The sequence below is a fragment of the Choloepus didactylus genome, chromosome 17 (assembly GCF_015220235.1).
Source record: "Choloepus didactylus isolate mChoDid1 chromosome 17, mChoDid1.pri, whole genome shotgun sequence".
NCBI classification, from domain to species: domain Eukaryota; kingdom Metazoa; phylum Chordata; class Mammalia; order Pilosa; family Megalonychidae; genus Choloepus; species Choloepus didactylus.
Genome location: NC_051323.1, coordinates 20,427,121 through 20,451,428, shown reverse-complemented (window position 1 = coordinate 20,451,428; position 24,308 = coordinate 20,427,121). Strand labels below are relative to the sequence as shown.

The 24,308-nt window shown below is 59.6% G+C and overlaps 1 protein-coding gene across 26 annotated transcripts in view; it reads left to right on the top strand.

Moving 5' to 3' along the window:
• The window catches only part of DYSF (dysferlin), a 227,828-nt gene that overhangs the window by 92,593 nt on the left and 110,927 nt on the right, over positions 1-24,308 (top strand). For all 26 annotated transcript variants that reach the window (XM_037807433.1, XM_037807457.1, XM_037807450.1 and 23 more), the window contains 12 exons: positions 369-482; positions 1,575-1,752; positions 2,287-2,411; positions 4,470-4,576; positions 9,484-9,676; positions 11,668-11,823; positions 15,228-15,359; positions 15,448-15,614; positions 16,426-16,540; positions 16,814-16,919; positions 17,181-17,323; positions 18,964-19,137. In XM_037807433.1, coding sequence (XP_037663361.1) covers positions 369-482; positions 1,575-1,752; positions 2,287-2,411; positions 4,470-4,576; positions 9,484-9,676; positions 11,668-11,823; positions 15,228-15,359; positions 15,448-15,614; positions 16,426-16,540; positions 16,814-16,919; positions 17,181-17,323; positions 18,964-19,137 — 1,710 coding nt within the window. The remainder of the gene's footprint in view (positions 1-368; positions 483-1,574; positions 1,753-2,286; positions 2,412-4,469; positions 4,577-9,483; positions 9,677-11,667; positions 11,824-15,227; positions 15,360-15,447; positions 15,615-16,425; positions 16,541-16,813; positions 16,920-17,180; positions 17,324-18,963; positions 19,138-24,308) is intronic.

Here is a 24,308-nt window from a genome sequence, read left to right as displayed (position 1 = left end):
CAGAGAATGTCCTTCCGGCCGCCCCCGTCCTGTCTCTCTTCCTGCTTGGCTCTGCTCTGCCTCTCCTTCAGGGGCCTGGCTGACCCCTCCACTCTCCTGGCCTCTCAGGCCCCAGGCCCCATCTGTCTCAGGTCTCATCTCCCGCTGGGTGGGTGGGAGCTTGGAGCTGACCATCTGGGGGACCCTGGCAAGCCCCTGATCTCTCTGGGCTGTGATTTCCCAGCTGCAGGATGATGATGCTGGCTCAGGGCCCCCTGGGTGCCTGAAAAGTGGGCGACCTCAGGGCCAGCTCTCGCTCCTTTCCCTTGTCCTCTTCCCCCCCAACCGCCCTGCTCCTTATGACGGGACCCCTCCACCCCGAACCCCAGGGGGAAGGCGTGGCCTACCGCGGCCGGCTGCTGCTGGCCCTGGAGACCAAGCTGGTGGAGCACAGCGAGCAGAAGGTGGAGGACCTTCCCGCGGACGACATCCTCCGGGTGGAGGTCAGGGGTGCGGCTCTGGGACGGAGGGGGTCCCTGTCGGGACAAGGAGGGGGCACGGGGGGGGGCGTGGTTCTGCCCCATGCTCGGAATTGTGCCTTCGGTCCACTGGGCCTCGGGGTCTTGGCTGTGAGTGGGGACAATCTCCGCCCCCTCCCTCTCTGGGAAGCCTTCCGAGGCTCGGGACTTAGATGAAAGTATTTGAACAGCCACAGTTTGATGCCAAGCGAGATGCTGTTTCTTGGTCAGTGTGAGAAGTGCAAAAGGCTACTAAGCAGCCAGCCCGTGGTGGACCCCGGGCCAGGGACCAGTATTGTCCCGATATCATCACCCCCTCCCGGCTCCCCGTGGGGCGCGTCCTGTTGTCACCCCGTTTTACCAATGAGGGAGCAGAGGCTCAGATGCAGCTGGGGGGTGGCAGCAGGGTGGCCTCGGCTTTCGGGCCCTGGGACTCACTGGTGCTGGGTGGGATCCCGGCTTTGCCACTTACGGGCTGTGTTCCCTTCCCTGTAAAATGGGGGTGACGATTCCACAGACCCCATGAGATTGCTGTGAGAGCTAAACGAGTTCACACCTGCCTGTAGTGAGCGCTCCGTAAGCGTTTGTTCTCATTACTATTTGCATTATCCTAAAGCCCGGTGTCTCACCCCCTTCCTCGCTGCCTTCCATGAGGACCCTGAAACCCTCTTTGGTTCAGATGAGGATGTACCACAGAGGCCGCCCGTGGCCTCAGCCCTGTGCCCGGGGCCCTGAGGGGACAGTGGGAGGAGTCCATTCAGAGCCGGCTGGTGTGGGTCGGGCTGGGGCTGCCTGCCATGGGGGTGCCATCCCTCCTGGTTTGGATTCAGGAGCAGCACAGCCTTGGAGGAGCAGATCCTATTAGGGAAACGTGGCCAAGCACACACAAACCCAGAACGGGTTGGCTCAGTGAGAATCTGGACGCTGTTCCTTCGTTGGGCCATTCGCCGTCCGACCATCCAGCCCCGCATGATGGGGCGCCAGTCACGCCGGGGCCTGCTGGGCACGTGACCCCTCCCCAGCGCCGGTGTCTCTGTGCTGCTCCCCATGACCCTCTGCCTCCCTCCCTGCTCTCAGAAGTACCTCCGGAGACGCAAGTACTCCCTCTTTGCTGCCTTCTACTCGGCCTCCATGCTGCAGGATGTCGATGATGCCATCCAGTTCGAGGTCAGCATTGGCAACTATGGGAACAAGTTCGACACGACCTGCCTGCCACTGGCCTCCACCACCCAGTACAGCCGGGCGGTCTTTGATGGTGAGCGCAGAGGCCATGCCCCTGGAAGGCCCTAGAGGGGAGCGCAGGGACCAAACCCCAAAACTTGTGCCAGAGGCCCAGCCTGAAGGCCCCAGCCCTGGGGAACCTTTTCGGGGTGGGGTGCCCCCTGCTCTGCCCTCCCCCAGACTGCCTCCCCCTGCGCCCTTCCGGTGGGGCCCCGCCATGATCCCCACTTGTCGTGAGCACTACGAGGCATCTGTTGAACTTGGCTTAGAGGTCTGGGGGAGCGTGTGCTTGGATTTCCCAGGGTTTGTTCTAACAGCACCTCTGCTTGGATGTGCTAAGGAGCCCTAATGGGAGCGGTGGCACACAGCTTGCTCCAACACTGGGGAATACGGGCCGTGCCTGTGTGTCCGTGAGTCCTCAGGCGGGAAGGGGGTGTGTCTCTGTCCCACCCTCAGTCCCCTTCCCAGAGGTGCCGGTTCCTGCCCAGGAGGCCTGGGCTCTGTAGCTGCTTGTCCAGCCCCCCCATCTCCCCTGGCACAGTTCTCAGGCCCTTCTCCCCCCTCCCAGGGTGCCACTACTACTACTTGCCCTGGGGCAATGTGAAGCCGGTGGTAGTGCTGTCATCCTACTGGGAGGACATCAGCCACAGGGTTGAAACTCAGAACCAGCTGCTCTGGATAGCCGACCGGCTGGTGAGTGGACACCTGCCCCTGACCTGCGTCCACCTGTGCAAAGTCCCCGCCAGCGGCCTATTCAGAGTGCGTACCCTGAGTGCACATGACAGCCAGCTGTGCCCACAGGCCTGCATGGGGGCAGGTAGCCTTGGTGTCCTGCCAGTGCCCTGTTTGCAGCCCCGCCTCACATACTGAGAGAGGAGATGAGGACAATCCTGGGGAGCTCCCAGGCTGACGGAGGAGATTGCACAAAGAGGGCTGAGTGAAATGAGCTAGGAACAGCAGGGCAGTGCCTTGCACTCATTTGTTCACTGATTCATTCATTCACTCTTCAAATGGCTTTTGACGCTGATCACTTGCAAGGACTTGTGCTGGAAACTGTGGAGGCCCCAGAACTGAGCAAGGAGCTGCCCTGTCTTGGAGAATCAGTTTAGTAAAGCAGAAGACAGACTCACAGACACCTCCCGTGCAGGAATTTCTGAAGTTAAATCCAGGGTGACATTCCAGGGGTATGAAGGGAGAAATGTGGGGCCCAGAGGAGGGAGGTGGCTAAGGGGCTTTGGGAGGGCACCTGGGGGCAGCGAGTGGGCACCCCTCTGTCCACTGTGGGCAGTTAGGTGCCAGTGCTGTGGTCTGCTGGGAGGAGCAAGGCACTGGAAACGAGACGGCCTTGGGGAGGAAATGGCCAGGCTTGAACTAGAAGGATGTGGTGGTCAGTGGGAGTGGAGGGAGGAAGAGGGGCCGTGAGAAGTGGCTCCAGGTCTTTGGCAGGGGAATTGGGAAGTTGGCTAAAAGAGCAGATGTGCACAGTCAGGGGGCGAGCTCCGTTTGGATGGGAAGAGGGACCTCCAGCGTCCCATGGCACTGGCCGGAGAGGGGCTGGGTTGGAGCTGGGTGGAGGTGTGGAGGCTAAGGGAGGCAGTGAGGCCGGGGGGAAGCTGCTGATCTTCGGCAGCTGCGGGATGGAGCCAAGGCCCTTTGTGGGGTGGGGGTGAGGTGGGGCTCACCCAGGAGGAATGAGAGCCCGTGGGGAAGTGGAGGAGGCAAGCATGGGCTGAGACGCTGGGAGGGGGAGCAAGCAAGGAGCAGGGTCAGGGAAGGGTAGTGGGAAGCCACTTGGGTAGGTCTGTAGGGTGAGGAGATGAGCACAGCTGAAAGGAAAGACTGAAGGGGGAGCTAAGAATTGGGATCATGGAGTATCTGGGTGGGACCCAGGCCCAGGTGGAGGGTCACAGTCCTTCCCTGGGACGGCACCTCTAGGGGAAGGCAGGAGACTAAGGAAACACTGAGATGGGGGAGAATTCGGAGACACTGCTGTACATTCTGGATCATTCTCTCATGCGACTCCAGCCTCTGCAAGGGGGAAGACTGTTTCCTTTCTCTAGGGCCTGTCCTGGGGCGGAGCACACGTCACGGGCCCAGGAGGGCTGGTGGGTGGGGATGGGTGCAGGGGGCACAGGGAGACCGTCCTGGGTCTGACGGAATTCTGGGAGTAGACTCCTACCCCTGCTCAGGGCAAGGCCCTTGGAGGCAGATGCCAAAGAACAGAGCTTGGTGGGGGAGACCAGAGGCACCCCAGAGGGAGGCCGGGGTCACAGCAGCTTACAGAAGGAGCTCCCTGTGATTTGAGGTAGGCTGAGGAAGGGGGACTTGACCTGAGTTTGGCTGGGAGGTAGAATTTGGAAAGGAGAGAACATTCCAGATGGGGAAACGGAATGGGCAGAGGCTCAGAGAGGGTCAGTCCCCTGTGGAAATTCAGACCTGGCATGAAGACGGGGTCGGAGAGGATGAAATTGAGTTCTTTGGAAGCCTGTGCACAGCACCTGAACTCCTGTGGCTGTGAGTGAGATTGGAACACCAGGCTTGTTCATCTGGATTCGTTTGGGTGTGGGGAGCCCTGGAAGGTTCTTGAGCTATGACAGCTCCTGGTTGGCCAGGTCTGGGATCTGCTTTCTTTGCACTAGCTGTTCACTCCTTTGTGGTTCAGGGACTGGGCTGGGGTGACCGGGGCTGGGGGCTGGGGGCCCAGTGTTCATCTTCTGCCTTGAGATGACACCCCCCCCCCCCATGTCTTAGGAAGCTGCCTTGGAGCAAGTCCAGCTGGCCCTGAGGGCACAGTGCTCCGCCGAGGAAGTGGACTCTCTGGTGGCTCAGCTGATGGATGACCTCATCTCGGACTGCAGGTAGGGGCTACCTGGAGCCCCTGCGCCCTCCCCTTCCGGCTCAGCGGGGCCCTTTCCCTGGGCGGGCTCCTGTGTGGCTGTGAGTGACGGCCACGTTTGGCCAGCAGTCCAGCCCGTGCTGTGTCCAGAGGTGGTGGAGCCGGTGCGGGGAGTTGAAAAGGTGACATTTGGAGCAGGTCATAAATCTCCCGGCAGCGGCGGCAGCTGCGGGCCCGGGGCGGCCGCTCACCTGAAAGGGGAGCATTGTGCTGCGATCCCTGACCTCTTATTTCCCTGATGGAATCTCCAGGAGAAGCTTGTGTGTGTGTGTGTGTGTGTGTGTGTGATGGTGCCCCTCCCTCCCCCGAGGCCATGTCAGGGACCACGGCTTCTTTTCAGCTTTCTATTGACAAGACTAACTGTCAACTACAGGAGAAGGGGACCCTGGGGGGGGGGGTAATGCAGGACCTGGGGGCTCGGAGGCCTGGCAGATGGGTGGGGGTGCATCTCCCCATCACCTGCACCGCTAGGTGATATGGGGTTAGCCCTGCAGCGGCTTTGACCCTCGGCTTCCCCAACCTGGCAATAAGAATAATGGCTTTTTAACTATCACATAAAAATAAGTGCTTGGTCCTTAGAAAGTACGTAATAAATAGTAGCGATTATTATCCTTAAGAAGAAACATCAGGAGACTTAGTTCCCAGTCTCTTTAATCAATCTAGCAGCACTGGGCAACTTCACCTCCGTGGACCTCAGTTTTCACAGCTGTTAAATGGACTTTTACCCTCTGTAGGGTTAAGCGTGAACATATGCAAGTACATTCTGTGCCCCACCTCTGCATCTCAGGTCCCACCCCCCACATACCTGATGCAGTGCTCCCTCTGGTCCTCTGTCCCCCAATTGGGACATGCATTTTTATCAGACAAAGAAATGCCTGCTACTCCAGTGGTGGAATTCCAGATCTGCTATTCATCCAATCTGCAGACTTCCTGGAAGCCCAGTAGGCTCAGCACCAGGCTCCCAGAGTATACTGACAAGGGTGATGCTTCTGCCTTCCACGGGGTGACGGTTGTGTAACTGAGCAAATGAAGTGAAGTGTGTTGGGGGGTTAGAGCCATCGGCAGTGGGAGCTCAGAGCAGGTGCATCTAATTCAGACACGTCTAACTCAGGGGAGCTTCCTGGAGGCAGGGGTACCTGCTGTGAACTGTGAGGCACAGACATGCTCTCTGCCCCAGGGGGCTGGCTGGGAGAGGGGAAACCCAGTGGGGACAGGCCTTCAGCTCAGCTGAGCGGGGCTCAGCCAGGGGAGCCATTGCGGGGTCAGGTGGTCTGCCATGGTTAAGATGCTCACCCTGACGGCTGTGTGAATGGTGGACAGGGCAGTGGGGGTGCTGGAGACTGGCCATTTGGCTGCACAGGGGAGTCTTGAGAAGGCGCCAGTTAGTCACGAGAGGGCAGCACTGGGAGGGGCAGGAATCCAGGGGCATCTGGAGGTATCGTGATGATACAAACTCTATGAGCACTTTCTGCCCCAAACACTGTTCCGAGAACTTTACATGTATTAATTTAATCCTAATAAATATCTCAAGAGGTGGAAACTAGAATTATGCCCATTTTACAGATGAGAAACTGAGGCACAGAGGTAGCACCCCTCACTGTGCTGTTCTATGATGGATGGGATTTGATGGTGGGTTGGACCCCTGGGCTCTGGCTGGTGCAGCTGAGTAGACGGTGGGGCTGCTTTCCGAGGAGGTCACCTAGAGGAGGAGCAGATTGGGGGGAAGATGAGGAGCTATGGCCCGACCGTGCTGAGGGGGAGGTGCCTGAGGGACATCTGTGAGGAGGGTGGCCCCAGTCTGGAGGTCAGGGGACAGAGCGGGGTTGAGGGTCAGCACGTGGCAGGCCTGGGGCCATTGGGGCAAGCTCCCCAGGCCCTGTGCTGGCCCCTGCTGTGGGCCACACCTGCGTGGTGACTCCCCGGGCTCCCCTGGCTGGCTGGATGCCTGGGGATGTGGTGATCAGGCCCGGGCCCTGGGTTCTACCCGGGACGCTGCTTGCGAGTCATGTGTCATGGGGGCTTTGGCAGATTTGAGGCTCTTGAGACATCTGGAACTGTGGGACCCACCCCCCAGTCCCCCTCAGGCCTCTGATCTTGGGGGTTTGGGCTGAAATCACTTCTGCCAAGGCCTGACCCCTGTGTCCCTCTCCTGAGGACGGAAGGGTGACCTGGGGCCTCTGGGGGCACTGGCCTCAGGTCAGGAGCTTGGGAGGGGACCTGGGTTCCCACCCCTCTTCAGGAATGCTCACATGGCTGCAGGATCAAGGTTGGTTCCACCTTCCGCCTGATTCCAAACGCTCTACCAGGCCCTGCCCACCCCACATCACGTTCCTTGGACCCTTCTCCTGGCTCAGCTCCCTGGGACCCAGGGCCGGTGGCGCCAACTCTGTTCTCCTGCCCCCTCCTCTGATCTCCTGTGGGGCTCCTCCACCTGGAAATCCTGCCAGCACATCCCCACTGGGTCTGTGGCTACACACGCCCAGACAGGTCTCATCACTTCTTCTCCTGGATGCATCGTCCCCAGAAGCCCAAGCCAGAAACCGGAGCCGGCTCTGACTGCTGCTTTCCTGTTGGCTCTGCCGCTCCCTCCTCCGTGGCCTCTCCTCCTTCTTCTCCAGCCCCCTTGCTTTGGCAGCCCCCCACCCCACTGGGCTCCAGCCCCCAATTCATTCTCTGTGATCTTCCTGAAACCCTGGACGGTGTCACGCCTGCCTCCGCTTCAGCCCTGGGTGGCTCCCATTGGCTTCAGCAAAGGCCCCAGCTCTTATCCTGAGGGATGGGCCTTCGGGCCCTGCCCCATCCCTGCCCCCACTGCCTGCCTCACGGACTCCCAGCAGTCCAGCTGTCCAGCTGTCCCGAGCCTTTGTGTTGGCTTGTGCAGCCCTCACTGCCTCACACGTGTCCCCTCCTGCCTCTGAGCCTTCGATCTGTGCAGATGCTGCTCCATCAGCCAGCATGCCCTTCCTGCCCCCGTGGCCGACCAGCCCCTGCCCTGCCAGGTGTGGCTCTGGGCTGCTGCTTCCGAGCAGGTTCCTGCCTCTGAGGCTGCTGGAGTGGGGACTGGAGCCTGCTGGTCTCTCTGATCCAGGTGCTTCCTGAGAACAGGGCGGGGGCTTGTCTCTGGACCCAGGCCCCAGCCCAGGCCCAGCAGACTTCTCTCGTGCTGGACCCTGACTGCCCTCCCCGGCCGAACCCCTCCAGGTCCCTGATAAGGCCCCCCACCCCCCAGAACCCTGAGCCCTGCCCTGGACTTACCTGCTGATTTCCTTCTACCTTGTTTGGGGTGCAAAATCATCCTTGCCACCCCTGCAGGGCCCCCATTCTTTTCCTAGCCCCTGCACTGGGCTTTCCTGGGGCGGGACAGAGCCTAGACTTCTTGTTATTGTCTGTCACGGAGACTGGCTGTTTCTTGGGGAGTTGTAATTGGGCTTGGGGTATCCCTGAACATCTCCTTTGAGTGGGGTCTGTGTGCCAGTCCCTCCCAGCTCCCGTCCCAGACGGGGGGCACTAATCACCCTCGTTGGCTCAGCTCTCAAGCCCCACTCCAGACCCCGCCTGCCCCCTTCTCACACCCCCCAGGCCTGGCTCCCCCGAGCAGGCCCCGGTCCCGGACCCCGGCTCAGGCTTTCTGCACCCACCGCACATGCCCCTCCGCCACGTTCGAGCGGGGTGGGGGTGCAGGCGCCCCCGTCGTGGCCCGGGGCAGCCCCGTCCGCGGCACCCTCAGGGCAGTAAATATTATGTTACTACAGGGTGTGCAGTACGTGACCTGAGACAGGCCTGGGGGCTTAAGTTTCCTGAGATGGAGTTTGCGGGCGGCTCCCCCCACCCTAAAAATTCAATTAAAAAAAATAACAGGAAAAATGTAGCGCGGCGAGGGCCTGCCGGAGTGGTGTATCTGGCGGCGGCGGTGCCGCTGCGCTCCGGCGGTAATTGGTTCTGCATAGCTCGGGGAAATTGGCAGAAAAATAAATCAGCCAGGAGCCGGGAGCCCAGACGCTGCTGGGAGGGGAGTGGGAGGTGGTGGTGGTGATGGGGGGCTGCAAGTGGTGGGAGCAGAGCCGGCGGGCGGACTTGACTGATGTCCTGTTTGTGAATGGAGGGCTCGGCGGGGGGTGGGCGGGGGGTGGGCGGGTGTGGGGGCAGCCCCCCCACCCAATTGGGGACTTTCCGGAGCAGCCCTGCTGGTGAGGGGGAGCACCCAGCCTTCCATCCCCGGACCCCCCATCCTGCATGACCCTGTGTGTGCACTGGCCTGGGACACTTGGTGTGGTGTGGATGGGAGATGTGAGGAACTTTCGGGGAGTCCCTGTAGGATGCAGAGTCGGAGTTCTTCACCTCCAAAGAGGACGGAGTTTAACCTCCCCTCCTGCCCCCTTGCTTGGGGCTTAGGGCTGTGTTTCTGGGATCACATGTACCCCCACCCCCCCTTCCCAAAGCAGAGGGCTCTGGGAGGGGTGTGGGGCTGCCCTGGGCTGACACATCTGTGTTACTGGCTGCGGGCTCCCCACAGCATCTGCGGTGGCTTGTCAGGGGTCCATAAATTTCCTTCTTGAAGAAAGTACATATACAACACAGAACGGATTGGTTTCAGCGGAGGGCAGCTTAGGCTCAGGGCTTTGCTCTAGAGGGATCCAAGTGGCAAGGGAGGGAACTCTTGGACACCCTGGGAGCTTGCAGTGTGTTGGGGAGCTCCAAGGCTGCAGGTCAAGGATAAGTTCCAAACAAGCAAGCAGGAGGCATGGGGGCTGGTGGGCTTGGGAGGGCTTCTTGGAGGAGGTGTGGGTGGAGCAGGGCACACCAGGCTCCCAGTGGGCAGGCGTGAGCACGTGTGTCATCAGCCACCTCCCATCTGCCCGTCCCTCACAGCCGGCCCCTGGGCGACGTCCGTGAGATACCCTCCGCCACCCACCTGGACCAGTACCTGTACCGGCTGCGCACCCGTCACCTGAACCAGATCACCGAGGCTGCCCTGGCCCTGAAGCTCGGCCACGGCGAGCTCACTGTTGCCCTGGAGCAGGCTGAGGACTGGCTCCTGCGTCTCCGGGCCCTGGCGGATGAGGTACCAGTCCTGCCAGGCGCCTTCCATCCTTCTGCCTTCCTGCTGTCTGGAGCTCCAGAACTGGGAGGGGTCTGGGGAGTGTCTGGACGGTGATCCAACCTGGCTCCATTGCTGGGTGACCTGGGGTGGGTGACTTCACCTCTCTGAGCCAGTGTGCCCATCTGCAGGAGGAGAGGAACAGCTACTACATAGGATTGTTGAGAGGACACGTTGGGGATACTGGATGTAAAGGGGCCCAGCATAGAGTATTTGCTCATTAAATGCACCTGCCAACAAAGTAGGTTAGCGACAGAGCTGGGGAGAGAATCCAGTGCCAACCGGTGCCCATTCGTGCCTGGTGCCACACCCGCCTCTCACGGGGGCCCTGCATTCTCCGTCCCCCTGCATACCTCAGAGCCCCAGGCCCAGGGAGGCTGCATCTGCAGGAACTCTGAGCTTTGTTTTATGTAATCAGAGAGCATTGGCTTCAGTTTGGCACTTTTTGGGGTATGTTCTTTGCCCACTTGTATATCTCACCTCCCTCCCTGCCCCACTCTGAGACCAGAAGCACCCCCAGTTCCCTGGCCAAGCAGGCAGGTCACGAGTGTGTCCAGAGCGAGGACAGAGGTCTTCTGTGGGAACTCTGGGAGAAAGTGGAGGAGGTGAGGAAGGGGTCTCCCCAGGCAGAGGGTGCAGGGATGGGCAGGGCCTGGGGAGGGGCTTCTGGGAGCGAGCGGTTGAAGTCTCCGTGGGAGGTGGGAAGGGAGCCCGGAGCATCGGTCCTTGGGAGCAGGGCCTGTGGCCAGTGCCAGGGGACATTGCCTACCTCAGCCACAGACCGACCTCTCACGGGGGTCAGTGATGGGCCAGGAACCACCCCTCCTGCTGGTCAGAGACAGCCCCCAGAATCTTGGTTCCAGCCTGACCCCTGAACTCTTATCCCTGATTGTGGAATGAGGTCAAACAGGTGGTGTTTGGGGAACTCAGAGAGGGCACTCCCTAAACTTGAGCGAGCACAAGAATCCCTCGGATTAAAGCTGGTTTTGGTGGCCACCCCTGGGGCTTCCCTTCCAGGGAGTCTGGGATGGAGCCTGAGAATGTGCATTCCAAACAGATTCCTGGGTGGTGGTGTAACTTTGAGAACCACCAGTGTGGGGGTTATGAGCACGTATGTGGAGTCAGAAAAGCCTGGTTTGCTCCTGACCGCTCAAGCCTGACCTTGCAGGCCTGAATTTCCGCCCCTGTCCAAAGTGGACGCCCTTCCTGCCTCACGGGCTTTCTTTAGGGAACAGGGGCATTGGCTGTTCGCAGTGGCCCTGGCTGGAGAGCCAGCCCCTCCCTGGGCACACTGGCCTTCCAGCCTTGGCGGCAGGTACCGCGTTCTCACCGGTCTCCTCTCTGGAGCGCGGCAGCCGGGGCAGTTCTCACTCGCTGCTGGGGGTCCCAAAGCGAGCCGGGGCCTTGCACTCTTGCTCTGGGCTAGTCGTCATGTTCAGAGCCCAGTGCCCACTGGGCCCAGGGAGGGGTCAGACCCCGAGCACCCCTGCTGGTAGAGAGGGAGGGGCGCCCTTTCTGTGGATTGGCCACTGCTCTCGGGCGAGGAAGCATCTGCACTGTAACGTCATCTTCCAGGTCAGTTCAGAGCCTCCAGTGCTTCCCCCGGGGACGACTGACCCAGTGCAGGGGAGCTAAGAAGGGACGCTCTGGGCCACAGGCTGGGGTTTCTCCTCCCGGAAAATGTGTTCTCAGCTGGGTGACTTTCTGGCTGGCCCTTCGTGTGAGCTGGGGCAGCTTCCCGGCCTGGCTTCAGGGGGATCAGAGCACTGAAGACGGAGGCATCCGTTCAGCCCTTTATGGTCAAGGGGGAGGCTGGGGTGAGGGCGAGCTGTGGGGTGGATGTTCGGGGGTGAGGGGGAGGCTGAGGCAGAGGAGGTCTGCTCAGGGCACGGCTGCGGGCCGGGGGTCTCAGGGGTCGCTGCCCCCACCCTGACGGCCCCCCACCCTCTCTCCAGCCCCAGAACAGCCTGCCCGACGTCTTCATCTGGATGCTCCAGGGGGACAAGCGGGTGGCCTACCAGCGAGTGCCGGCCCACGAGCTCCTCTTCTCCCGGCGGGGCGCCAGCTACTGTGGCAAGAACTGTGGGAAGCTGCAGACGATATTTCTGAAAGTGGGTTTTTTCTTGCTCAAGTCCTGATCATGTTTTCTAAATTCCCTTCTGCTTTCTCCCTTCCCTTCTGCTCCCCTCTCCTCTTCCCTGCCTGGCTCGGAGTCCTAGGGCTCCGCTCTCAGAGGGGAGGAGGTGTTTGGTAAAGTAACTGCCCTCCACTCTCCCCAACAAAATCTCCAGGCCCCACGCACCTGGACTAGAAAGTGAGCAGGTGAGAGCTGGACTCGTGCGTGCTGGGAATGAAAGAAGCAGGGTCTGCAGCTCCTGGCTGTCAGGGAGGGCTGACCTTGAGGTCTGGCCTGGTCGCTGTGTGCTGACCAGCTGTGCCCTCCTTCTGGGTGAGCCCCTTGCAAAGGCACCAGCCTTGGCCTCTGCGAGGCCTGGCACCGACCCAGCCTGCACACCCTGCCCCGGTGCCTTCGGCTCCAGCCCCAGCCACGCTCAGGCTCAAGTTCCTCCCTGCTGGGAGCCTGGTGTCTGCGGCTCAGGAACCAGGTGTGCCGGCCTCTGACCCATCAGAGAGCTGGGAGCAAGTCATCCTGTCCCCCCAAGTCTCACCCGGCTCCCACTGTGCCTTCCGTTTTCCCTCTTTCATCACTCCCTGCTCCCCCTCCATCTTTTCTCAGGGCCGTAAATGGCCTTGGGGTGAGGTGGCTGGAAGGGGAGCAGGTGCCTGGGTAGGGGTCACCTGCCCTCCAGGAAACCTCCTCTCTGGGTTAATGTGGGGAGAAGAGAGCCACAGCTGCTCTGGCCAGGAGGATGCCGGGAGGCCAGATACAGTGCGGAAAACCCCTCCCTGCATGGTGCTGCGGCTGTCTGGGCCAAGAGAAGGGTCCCTATGGAAGGACCATGTCACTGAGGCTGTCCCCCTCCCCAGTCCTTAGAGGAGGAGTGGGCCCGGGAGGGGGGCCTGCCCCTCACCACTTCCTGTCCAATCCAGGTGGCTCTGTGGGCACTCAAGGCCTCCCCAGCCTGAACTTCCTGTCCTTCCTCTCAGCAGAGAGAGCCTCTGCTCTCCACCTGCCCCCTCCCTGCATCTCTCCTCCCATCCACACCAGGACCAGCTCCCTCCCATCTCACCTCTTCCAGGAGGGCATTTTTGATGAGTGGCTGTTGGCCACACGTTCATATATTAGCCAGATCTTGTTGATCTCTGAGGCAGGTAGAGAGAACAGGTTTCTGCAGCACAGTAGATGCGAACAGGTTGCCAGAGCTGGCCAGGGCCCTGTGTGGCCTGGGGCAGATTGCCTAACCTCTCTGAACTGCTTGCTGTCTTCTCACCTATAAAATGAGGATAAGGCTGCCCACTTTACAGGTTTCAAGGATTCAATTAGGTAAACACAGGTAATGGGTGTTACTAGAACTAGGTGATCAAATGAGTATTAGTTTCTCCTTGCTTTTCTCCCATTTCCCTTTGGGGAGCTCCCTAGCTCCTTGGGGAGATGACGCTCCACAAACAATGAGCCTGGAGGCCAAGCCAAGGCCAGGGATGAGCAGAAGTCTGCACGTGGGGTCACTGGTACCTCAGAAGGGAGGGCAGCTTTCCGAAAAGGAGGGTGGGAGGAGGAGGGCAGGAGGCTGGCTCCTTCCACCGGCTCCCCTGGCGCCTGGGTCACCTTCTCTGTGCTATCCTGTCCTCCCGGAATCCTGCTCTCCTCCCTCCTAAGCCAGCTCCTAGCCTAGTAGGGCAGAAAGGAAAGGAAGTTAAGGAGCTGCCCCATCTGCGTGGGGCCCACCGGGGCAGGCTCTCCAGTTGAGTGGAGTTGGGGCTGCAGAAGCCAGTCTGGGGACCCGCTGGAACCGGATGTGCTCCCGGCTCTGACCTCTCGGCCCCTCAGCCTTGGGGAAATGCAAACTGAAAATTTTCCCTGATTCCAAGCAAAAAAAAAAAAAAAGATATAGAATTGTTTCTCGAAGTCCTCCCCGCTGAGTTTATAAGCCCTGCCAGTAGCTCCTGAGCAAGCTCTACAAAAATGTTGGCAGCAAGCGGAGACCAAAAAAACATTGGTGTTTCTTAACTTAAACCAAAGTTGGAAAAAATGAGCACCAGCAGAGTGGGAGAGGAACCCCAAACTAGACATTTCTTTATTTGCTGTTGCTATTTTAGGTCCAGCAGGCTGGCCTCATCTGGGGGGAGGCAGGAGAGTGAGCTGGGGTGGGTGGGGGAAGGCGGGGGGCCGGGCAGCCCTGCCACCTCCCTGGGGCTGGTGGTTTGGAGGGGAAAAGGCAGCTAACCCACCCCGGGGGAGGGGACGGCTGAAGCCAACAGCCGTGCAGAGGTTTCCAGGCAGGGTGACACGTGGGCCCAGGGCCTCCTGCAGGCCTCACCGAGGATGACCCGAGAGAAGAGGGTCTGCGGCAGGGAAGGGGGAGCTGGTTGCTGCCTCGGCCTGCCCTGCGCCCCTTGCTGGGTATCCCTCCAAGGATCCAGTCTTTCCCCACCAGCTTGAGTCCCTTCCCTTGGCCTCCCTTTCCTCTTCTGAACCCACCAAAATTCCCTTCTCCTGTCGCCCAGCTCCCTGTCCCAGGAGACACGCCTCCAAGCTCCTGCCCACTGGGCTTATGCTCCGTCCTCTGGGGGACAACGTGTTAGCCTGGGATTGAGGACCTTCTGCTCCTCAGGCTGTATCCGACCCTTGGTTTCAATCAAAGGGTGAAGTAATTGTGGAGAGTGAATTTTTTATGTTGGGTTGTTGTGGTTATTCTGTTTTGGCAGAGCTTCTGAAAGCTTCAGGATAAAAAGCGGTTGAAGACCAGTGAACAGTGGTTAACACGCTGATAAGAACTTGAAAGGGCAGGGATGTTAGATGATACACGAGCATCCAGCCAGAAAACAAACGAACCACTGAAAGTGAAAGGGGAGGCTTTAATTTCTTCCCCTTCCAGACCTGGATTATTGTATTTCCTTTAGGGACAAGTTCTAGAACTGTGCTGTCCAATGTGGTAGCCACATGTTGCTGCTTATGTTCAAATTAATTAAAATAAAATGAAAAAATTTAAAAAGTTCAGTCCGTCAGCCATACTAGCCAGGTGTCCACTAGCCAACATACTGGATCACACAGATAGAGAACATTTCTATTAGCAGAAAGTGCTAGTGGGCCGTGCTATTCTAGAAGAGAAGAGAAATGGGGTTGTGGCAGGGAAAGGGGAATTTTGGTTTAGGTATGGCCCCCTCTCCTAGATGGGGGTGATCCAGGCTTCTCCCCTGGTGAGAAGGGGTCTTAGCAGGTGGAGAGAAGGGGTCCTAATTTTATACTCCCCTTGTGGGAAATTCTGATAAGACCCCGACAGGGTGCTCACCTGGTAGGGGGTCTGGCTGGCAAGCTCAGGCCTGGAGGTCTCCCCCCTTGGGACTGCCTGATCCTGAGGGGGGCTGTGGGTTTCTGTCCTTGTCTGGTGCCCAGTATCCGATGGAGGGGGTGCCCGGAGCCCGGATGCCAGTGCAGATCCGGGTCAAGCTCTGGTTCGGGCTCTCCGTGGATGAGAAGGAGTTCAACCAGTTCGCCGAGGGGAAGCTCTCCGTCTTTGCGGAAACCGTGAGTGCCCCCCAGCCCGTCATCCCCTGCCTCCCCCCAAGAGCTGTCCACTGCCCCCACTCAGGTCTCTTTCTCCCTTGCTCTCCAGTATGAGAACCAGACCAAGCTGGCCCTGGTCGGAAACTGGGGCACCACTGGCCTAACCTACCCCAAGTTTTCTGATGTCACGGGCAAGATCAAGCTACCCAAGGACAGCTTCCGCCCCTCGGCCGGCTGGGCCTGGGCTGGAGACTGGTTCGTGTGTCCGGAGAAGACGTGAGTCGTGAGCAGGGGGCGTGGAGTTGGCCAGGCAGCCTGCCCACCGGCGACCACCGTCTGGCCCGGGCTGTTCTCCAAGAGGCCTTTGCCCTGGTCACCCCCTGCCGCCCCCACAGCCCTGACGTCGGCTGTAGGTGCCTTGCTGGACCTCTCCCAGGCCTGGGCACGCTGGGCGGCCATTCCTTCTGGAACCACTCTAACAATCAGGAAGCCCTTTATTTTTAACCCATTTTCAGAAACCCCCTTTCCCCCTTCCCTCCACTGCACGTTAACCCTTCACACACTTGAGGAGAACCCACACATCCTCCAGTGTCCTTTCTCTCTCTTGGTCCCTCTAAGAACAACAGTGGATTCTCTATCTGCATTGCCGTCTCTACCTCTTTCTTCTCTTTCTCTTTTCCTTTTTGGTTGACCATTCAAGTACTTTTTTTTTTTTAATTAAAAAACTTGAATTATAACAAATGAAGTCTTCAGATCTTAGGTGCACAGTCAGATAACATTTTGCAAATCTACAACTGTCTACTGAGCTGCCACTACTTGCTGAGCTCTTGGTGTCTGTCTGCTGGTCTTGCCTTCTCTTTCTTTATCTTGGGTGACACGTTGTTTTGTCTGTGACTGTCCCTGGGTCTCCTTAGGGCTCCTTTTCACTTTCTTCCCTGTCTCTCTGCACCCCCAACCATCTCTCTTGGGGGTGGGGCAAGGCTGTGGGATGGGGGTGCAGTCAGGTGGCCCAGCCCCGGGTGCTCTGAGGAGGAAGCGGTGGGCAGTGGGGTCTCCCGGGGGAGGCTCTGATGGCCCTCGTCCACAGCCTGCTCCACGACGCCGATGCCGGCCACCTGAGCTTCGTGGAGGAGGTGTTTGAGAACCAGACCCGACTCCCTGGGGGACAGTGGATCTACATGAGTGACAACTACACCGACGTGGTAAAAGGGGGCACTCGAGGGGCAGATGGGGGGCTGCTTTCCCTGGGGTCCTGGGAGGGGTCTGGGGTGGGCTGGGCATTTTCTCCCCTGCTCCCACCTCCTGAGCCTCCAGGCTCTGGGGGACACTGTGGACTCAGAGCAGACAGGAGCTGACCCCGAGTCACAGGTCTCCAGGGGGCGTCGACAGTGGGCGTCACCAGCTGCATTTTACCCACCTCTCTGCTAATGTCCGTTTGTCTCTACTCATGTCCCCCTGTCCTGTTTTGCCACTAGAACGGGGAGAAGGTGCTTCCCAAGGATGACATCGAGTGCCCTCTGGGCTGGAAGTGGGAAGATGAAGAATGGTCCACGGACCTCAATCGGGCTGTCGACGAACAAGGTGGGCAGGCAGCCCTGCGAACTCGGGGAGCTTGTGGGTAGGGATCTCGGGTGGCCAGGGCCCTGGGCCTGGGGTGCTGGCCCTCAATGGGCTACTTCATTTGGGCGACCTCTTGAAGGCAGCCCCCACTTAAGTCAAGCTACAAATTAGAGCCAAGGCCAGTGGCTGCCCAACAGTCCGTGAGTGTGCCCCGGATGCAGAGGTGTCCCCAGGAGAGGTGGGGATCCTGGGGCCATGAGTGACGGGACCCCCTTCTCCCAGGCTGGGAGTACAGCATCACCATCCCCCCGGACCGGAAGCCAAGGCACTGGGTCCCTGCCGAGAAGATGTACTACACACACCGACGGCGGCGCTGGGTCCGCCTGCGCAGGAGGGACCTCAGCCAGATGGACGCGCTGCGGAGGGTGAGCCCGGGGGTGGGTGGGGAGGCCCCTGGTGGGGGAGCTGAAGACCCGTGCGGGCATGCGCATGATGTGGACGGGCACATGGGCCACCCTCGGGATGCACACGGATCACACACGGCACATGCACATGCTCCCAGACGTGGAGCACACACAGATGCCCGCATGAAGGGATCACACCTGGAATTTGCACACGGACCTGGAAGTCACTATAAGGGGGTGCAGCCTGGAGCCCCACAGACTCATCCTCACCTGGAGCTGAAGGGGCTGGACTTTTGTGTCCTCCTAGCCATCAGCCCTTGGCTGGGGGCTGCCGGGGCTGGGCTGGGCACATATCCCCAGTGAGGCAGCTCCCTTCAGCCCAGGGTGGCAGGTGTCTGGAGAAGAGGGCAGCTGGGAGCTGTTAGCTACCACCGCTGTGGCCTCTGGGCTGGGGGTGCCCCAGGAGTGCATGGGCCTGGTGAGGGGATCGGCTGGGCACAGTGTGAGGTCATGTACCCATGGACACGCGGACACCCAGGGGGCGCAGATGGACGCCCAGGGAACTTGGGCGAGTTCACACGGGCACACGCGCTTGCTCTAGGAGTCTCCCAGAGGCCCGTGCTCCGCCCAGCCTCAGGGCCTGTCCCCCAGTGGGTGTTCTGGCTGACCATGGGGCTCATGCTGGGCCACTGCTGCCTCCCCTGGACCCTCTCCACCCACGTCCTTCATCCCTAAGCACACATTTGCATTTTGGCCCAAGAACCCAGGAGTTCCCCTGGTGTGACCCAGGCTCTTGCCTCTCCCTGGGCACAGAGAACCCTGAGAGGCAAGTTGCTGCATCCTGGGAGAGGCAAGGCTTCTGGGCAGCGGGCTGCTCCTGGTGCCCGGGGACAGACAGGCCCGACTTTCTCCCCAAGGGGTGCCCGGCAGACAGAGGTGGCGCGTGCCCACCCCCTACTCTACACGAGCTTCCCTCCTGGGCGAGGGGCGCACCTGGCCCCCAGGACTGGCACTTGTCCCTGTGTTCGTGACCCAGATCCCAGGTCACTCCCTCCGCAGGGCTGGATGGGGAGGGGTGTCCCTGGGAAGGGGGCCCCTTGGGTGCCACCTCCCCTGTGCCCTTTGCCCTTGGGCTTTCCTAGTGTGACCAGAACCTCCCCAAGGGCAGATTGGGTCTGTGCAAGGGGGGCAGTTTCCCATCAGACCGGGCCCAGCTCTGGAGCTTCTTGGCCCTGGGGAGAAATAACCTGGGGTTAGGAAAAAGGATCTTCATTTTGCCTCTGACTGGCAGAGCCGTGTCCAATTTTACAAGCCCGGATGTGAGGAAGGAAAAGGAAATGACAAGAAAAACTTGCATCCGTGAAATCCACCCATAATTCAAATAAATAAACCAAAAGCCCGGTGTTTTCACCAATGCTTCAGTCTGCCTTCATTTCTGACTCCTCAATTCTCCCCACGGCCCGGGGAACCTCCTCTCCCCTCCTGATTTTCTGACCCGCGTCCCTCACAGCGGCAGAAGCTGCTCGAAGGCCCCCTCCTCCAGGCGGCCCTCCCAGATTTTCCTGCCTGGAGGGAGCAGGAGATGGAGCGTGGTGGGGAGCTGTGGAGGGCAGGAAGGGCTCGGCTCCAGCCTCTGAGCCTGCCCTGCTGTCCCCCTGCAGCACAGGCAGGCCGAGGCGGAGGGCGAGGGCTGGGAGTATGCCTCGCTCTTCGGCTGGAAGTTCCACCTCGAGTACCGCAAGACGGATGCCTTCCGCCGCCGCCGCTGGCGCCGCCGCATGGAGCCGCTGGAGAAGACGGGGGCCGCGGCCGTGTTTGCCCTCGAGGGGGCCCTGGTACGTGGGGCCGGGCCTGTCCTGGCCGGGGTGGGGGTGCCGCGTGGTCTCCCAGGGCTGTTTGGGGCTAACGTGGGGAGGGGTGCTGGAGCCGGCCGTCTTGGCTGCAGTTCCTCCAGGGTTGCCTGTCGGGTAAGTGGGCACTCGTCTGGGTGTCCTCTTAAAATCAAACAGCTCGCAGGTTGGCCCTGGACAACTGCTGCTCTAGGTAGTCCAGACGGGAGCGGCGGGGTGGGCCCTCTGACCTGTGGCAGTGCCGCGGGCCCCGGGCTCTTCCGGAAGAGGCTGGCATGGTTCCAGGTGGGGAGGCTTCGGCCTGGCCCTGGGAGATGCCAGAGAGGTGCAGCGACCCCTGAATGTCCTCGGTTGGATGTGCATACTTCTGGGACAGAGACCCTCTCATGGGCATCCTCAGGGATTTTGGGGGAGAGATATGTCTCAGATATGTCTCAGGGGTGCACTTTTGTAGCCAGTGAATTGGGGTAACCTCAGGGTTGTCCAGGCTCTGGGTAATGGACTCCCTGAACGAGATGGTTAGTTAGGCCCTTCCTGGGCCGTTTCAATGAGGACACGCAGGGCTGGAGAGAGACTGTTCCCCTGCTCTGCTTTCCCTTGGGCTCCTGGAGGTGGGCGTGGGATATCCTGAAGGAGAACCCCTCACACACTGAAATCCAGTCAGGGCTGTGTGCCCCTCTGGTGGGGGCTTTGTGCTGTGACCCTGGGGACAAGTCCCACCCAGATGTCTGGGGCCTGAGTATGTCCATGTGCAGCCAGCCCAGCGTGTGTGTCTCTGTGTGTGTGTACATGTGTGTTTGGTTGGGGAGAGGGGCCCTGGCTCTTAGCCCTGGGTAGCCCTGGGCACACATCTGTGGAGAATATAGCTGGGCAGGCCTGGTTTCTGATGGGTGAGAATGGGGAAGGAAGTTCAGGCCAGCAGTGGCCCAAGAAGCAACAGGCAGGGGATGGAATGTTCTGTTAGCCTCCGGCCTCCATCGGAGGGCTGGGACCAGTGGTGGCAAGGTGGGAGCAGGGCCTCTCTGGAGGCCAGAGGGTGTCCGGGAGGCCTGTCACAGGCTCTGGAGGCAGCCCCCCTGTAGTCTTGGGGCCAAGGCCAGGAGCTAGTTCCCACTGGGGGAAGGGGAGGCTGGGGGAGACAGAGCCCTGGGCTCTCTGGGTCACTGCTGGGATGGGCTGGTGTGTGTGTGCGTGTGTGTGTGTGTGTGTGTGTGTGTGTGGGCAGAGCTGGTGTTTGGTGATTACCTTCTGTCTTGGGTCAGAAAGGGCCTGAGTTGGGTACAGGGCAGGAGCTGGTGGTGGTCCTGTGGCTCCAGCTGAGCAAGGGGTGGGGGGCAGAAACTTTGGCAGGCTCAGAGATGGCCAGATCGTGGAAGGAACCAGACTCAACTCAGACTGGCTTAAGAGGGAAAGGGGGTTGTGGGCTCTGGGAATGGCCCTAGAGGTGAATCAGGCATTAGACCCTGCAGGAAACAGGCTTACAGGGTGTCCCTGGGACTCTCCATTTCTGGCTCTGCCTTGTCTTCACACTGGCTTGCTCTGTGTGATTGCAAAGATGGCTGCTGGGCTCAAAAGTCTTACAGCGTCCCTGCAGTCACCAAAGACCCCGCTGGATAAAATCGCACTGTTCGTCGGCACCACTCTGCTTCCCTGAGAGCTGGAGGTCCCACTTTCTTGATGATGCTGGTGAAAGCCTTGTATGTGGCTGGAGGCTCTGCTCAGCCGTGTGCCTGAACCAGCCCCGAGACTGGAGCGGGGTGAGGAATGGAGTGTTTCAAGAGACCACTGTGTCATGCCCTGCTCTCTGTGATTGACAGCCCCACCAGGTTGGGGAGAAATCCTTCTGGAAAGGAAAAAAAAGTGGTGGGCAAAGAGTTACAGCTGGAGACCACAGGGCTTGACTCACTGAGCAGTAGGGAGCCAGCGTGGGTTGTTGACCAGAGGAGAGCTCTGGTTGGAGCTGGGCTTCAGGACCATTAATATTTAAGTGGCCCAGGAGGACGGTTGGATGGTTGCAGGAGGGAGAGCCTCCCTCATCAGGAGAACATTCCAGAGCCTTAGGTGGAAATCCTGGCACGGGGGATGGGATCGTTTGGTTGGGGTGGAAGGACAGGGTGTGGGGAGGGAGGGGTCACAGCAGCCTCTGGGTCTCCACTGGGTGGACTGGTCACCATTGCCAAGCTGTTGGGTGGGGTGGGCCTGGGGCCCTGTTGGGTGAGTCTGACACTCAGGGTGAGGTGCCGGGTGAGGGAGCTGAGCCTGGCTGCTGCCTGCCAGGAGGTCCGGAGTCGAGGGGCCTGGGGGCTGGAGGGCCAGGTGGCCCAGAGCAGCGGGGGGCCAGGGGCTGGCAGGTGTGGGGGCCGAGTGTCAGCTGTGAGGTGAGAGGGCCGGGAGGAGAGAAGAAGGGGACGTGCTGGAAACATGGATGGACCCGAGGGCTGGTTGGGTCTGGAGGAAGAAGACAAGCAAGGCTGGGAGGACCCACTGCCATGCCGTCATGGCTCAGTAACCGGGAGAATGGAGGAGGCCCATTTCCAGAAGCAGAGAAGGCAATTGGTTTATTTGCTAATGTGGGAAACTCATGCGTGAGGGATCGCTGAAATCAAGTGTCAAGTCAACAGCCACGGGGAGGTGATAGGCTGTAATACAGACGGGGCTCCTTGCCGGTGATATGCAGGAGAAGCCAACTCAGCGAGCCCCTCTGAGTTCTGGGAGAACTCAGCCCATAGGACCAGAGGGAGACAATGGTTAGGGAGGTCGGACCCCACAAAACCTGAGGTTGGAGGGTAGCGGTGTTTTGGAAAGTATTTGGAGTGTCTGGTGTTGGACAGGGCTGTAGGCCCATTTCTCAGTAACCATCTGGATCATTCTACATAGGTGAATTTAGCCCCATCCATCCCCAACACATACACATACATGCACATGAACACATGCACATGGGCACATGCACACAGACACATGCACACGGGCACATGCACACAGACACATGCACACAGGCACATGTACACAGGCATATGCACACGGGCACATGTACACAGGCACATGCACACAGACACTTGCACACAGGCCCATGTACATGGACATATACACACAGACAACATGCATACGGGCACATGCACACAGGCACATGCACACAGACACATGCACACGGGCACATGCACACAGACGTGCACACGGGCACATGGACATGGGCATATGCACACAGACATGCACACGGGCACATGCACACAGGCACATGCACATGGACACATGCACATGGGCACATGCACACAGGCACATGCACACAGACGCTTGCACACAGGCACATGTACACGGGCATATGCACACAGGCACATGCATACGGGCACATGCACATGGACACATGCACACGGACCTGCTCTGTCTCCTCCCACTGTCACCTTTAAACACCCTTCCTGCCAATACCCCAGAGAGCCTGGGCTCCCGCCCCCAAGTCCCTTGTCCTTTGTCCTGAGAAGGGCTGCTGCACTGGTTTAAAGTCCACCCTGTGTAACCGGGTCAGATGACTGGGTTTTCTGTGTGCCAGGACTCAGCTACTGTCCCGAGTGCTGGTCCTTGCCCACTTTTGGTTCACATGGTGAAAGCATGGGGGGAATGCGCGGAGTTTTCCAGTCGGACAGGTTGGATTTGAACTCTGCTTCCTAGCTATGGACGGGCCAGTTATCCTTTCAGCAACTCTGTTACCTCATTGATGAAAGGAAGCTGCACCCTAGAGTCATTGTAAGGTTGAAATGACAATGACATGTAAGGAACCACTTCTCAAACTTAAAGAGCACAGGAACTGTGGGGATTGTGTGAAAATGCAGATTCTCTTGATTCAGTAGTTCTGCCTGGGGCTGAGAGTCCCTTTTCTAAGGAGCCCCAAGGTGATGCTGAGTAGCCAGGGTGTGGAGCGCTTAGAGCATCCAGGAGCTGAAGGGGGCTCATATTCGCCCCCAGGTGGATACCCTGCATGGAGAGGCAGGGCGTGCCCATACCTAGCTGAAAGTGTGTGGCCAGGGTCCTAGAGAGGCAGGCAGACAGAGGGAGATGGCATATTCTCTGCTTGCTTCTCCCAAGGGTGAAAGTAAAGTGGTCCTTTATCTCATGATCCCCCTTCCTCCATCTGATTTCGGACAGACAGAGGCCTGGCCCACGGGGGCGTCTCCTGTGAGATTAGGAAGAGAGGGAGTCACCTGCAAGGGCCAGTAAGCCAAGAGATCTGTGTCTTTGACGTGCTGGAGGGGAGAATAAGGGTCCTTCCAGAGTGAGGGTGCCTGGGGAGGGAGGCCTCTTGGAGCAGGACGGGGCAAGCTGGAAGATCTTGAAGGAGTCCAGGGAGGGATCAGGGATCCAGTTGGCCATCCTGGGAATCCGACCACTTTGGGATGTCTGTGCTCCAGGACCAGGCCTGTGGCACCCCCTTACCTCCAACTACCCCCTCCACGGCCCAGGCGTCCCCCAGCGGGCTGGGCCCTGCTGGCCAGCTCCCCTCTGGAAGCCGTCCCTTTGGAAGGCAGGCCCTGTCTGCTCATTAGCATAGGCAGCCTTTCCCTGGAACCTTCTGCCGGGGCCAAGCCTGGCTCCCTCCACGGAGCGGGAGGCCCTGGCTCCGTCTGCTAATCGTCTGCTGTCTCCATCCCGAGCATTATTTTATTTTCGTATTATTCTTTTTCCAGCTAATATCCTGGCATTCCCAAAGACACCGGGTTTCATAATCTTCCTGGCGTTCCTCGGGAGCTGGGAAGCGGAGTACAAAGCCGCTCTTATGGCGAGTTCCACCCAGCCCCCCTCTCCTGGCCCCACACCCCTCGCTGCCGCCACCACCACCACCACCACCGCCGGCTCCCGCCCCGTTACCCCCTCCCGACGCCACTGGCCTCTCTGGGAACTCTGGTGACGGCTGCCGGGGATGAGCTCACAGAATCCGTCCTGTCTCCCTTACCCCGGGCCTGCCATCACTGCAGGAGGATTTTCCAGAGCCCTGCCTCTGCGTTTGGCCCCTAGTGTCAGGAAGGGTTTCCTGAGATGCCTGAGTGTGGAAGGGAAGGGAGAGGCATGGGCAGCAAGTGCTCATAGCCTTAGGGGAGTGCAGAGCTGGAAGGGACGTTTGTGTTCTAAAGGCCTCTTGACCTGGCTTCAGAGCCACTCCGGCCTCT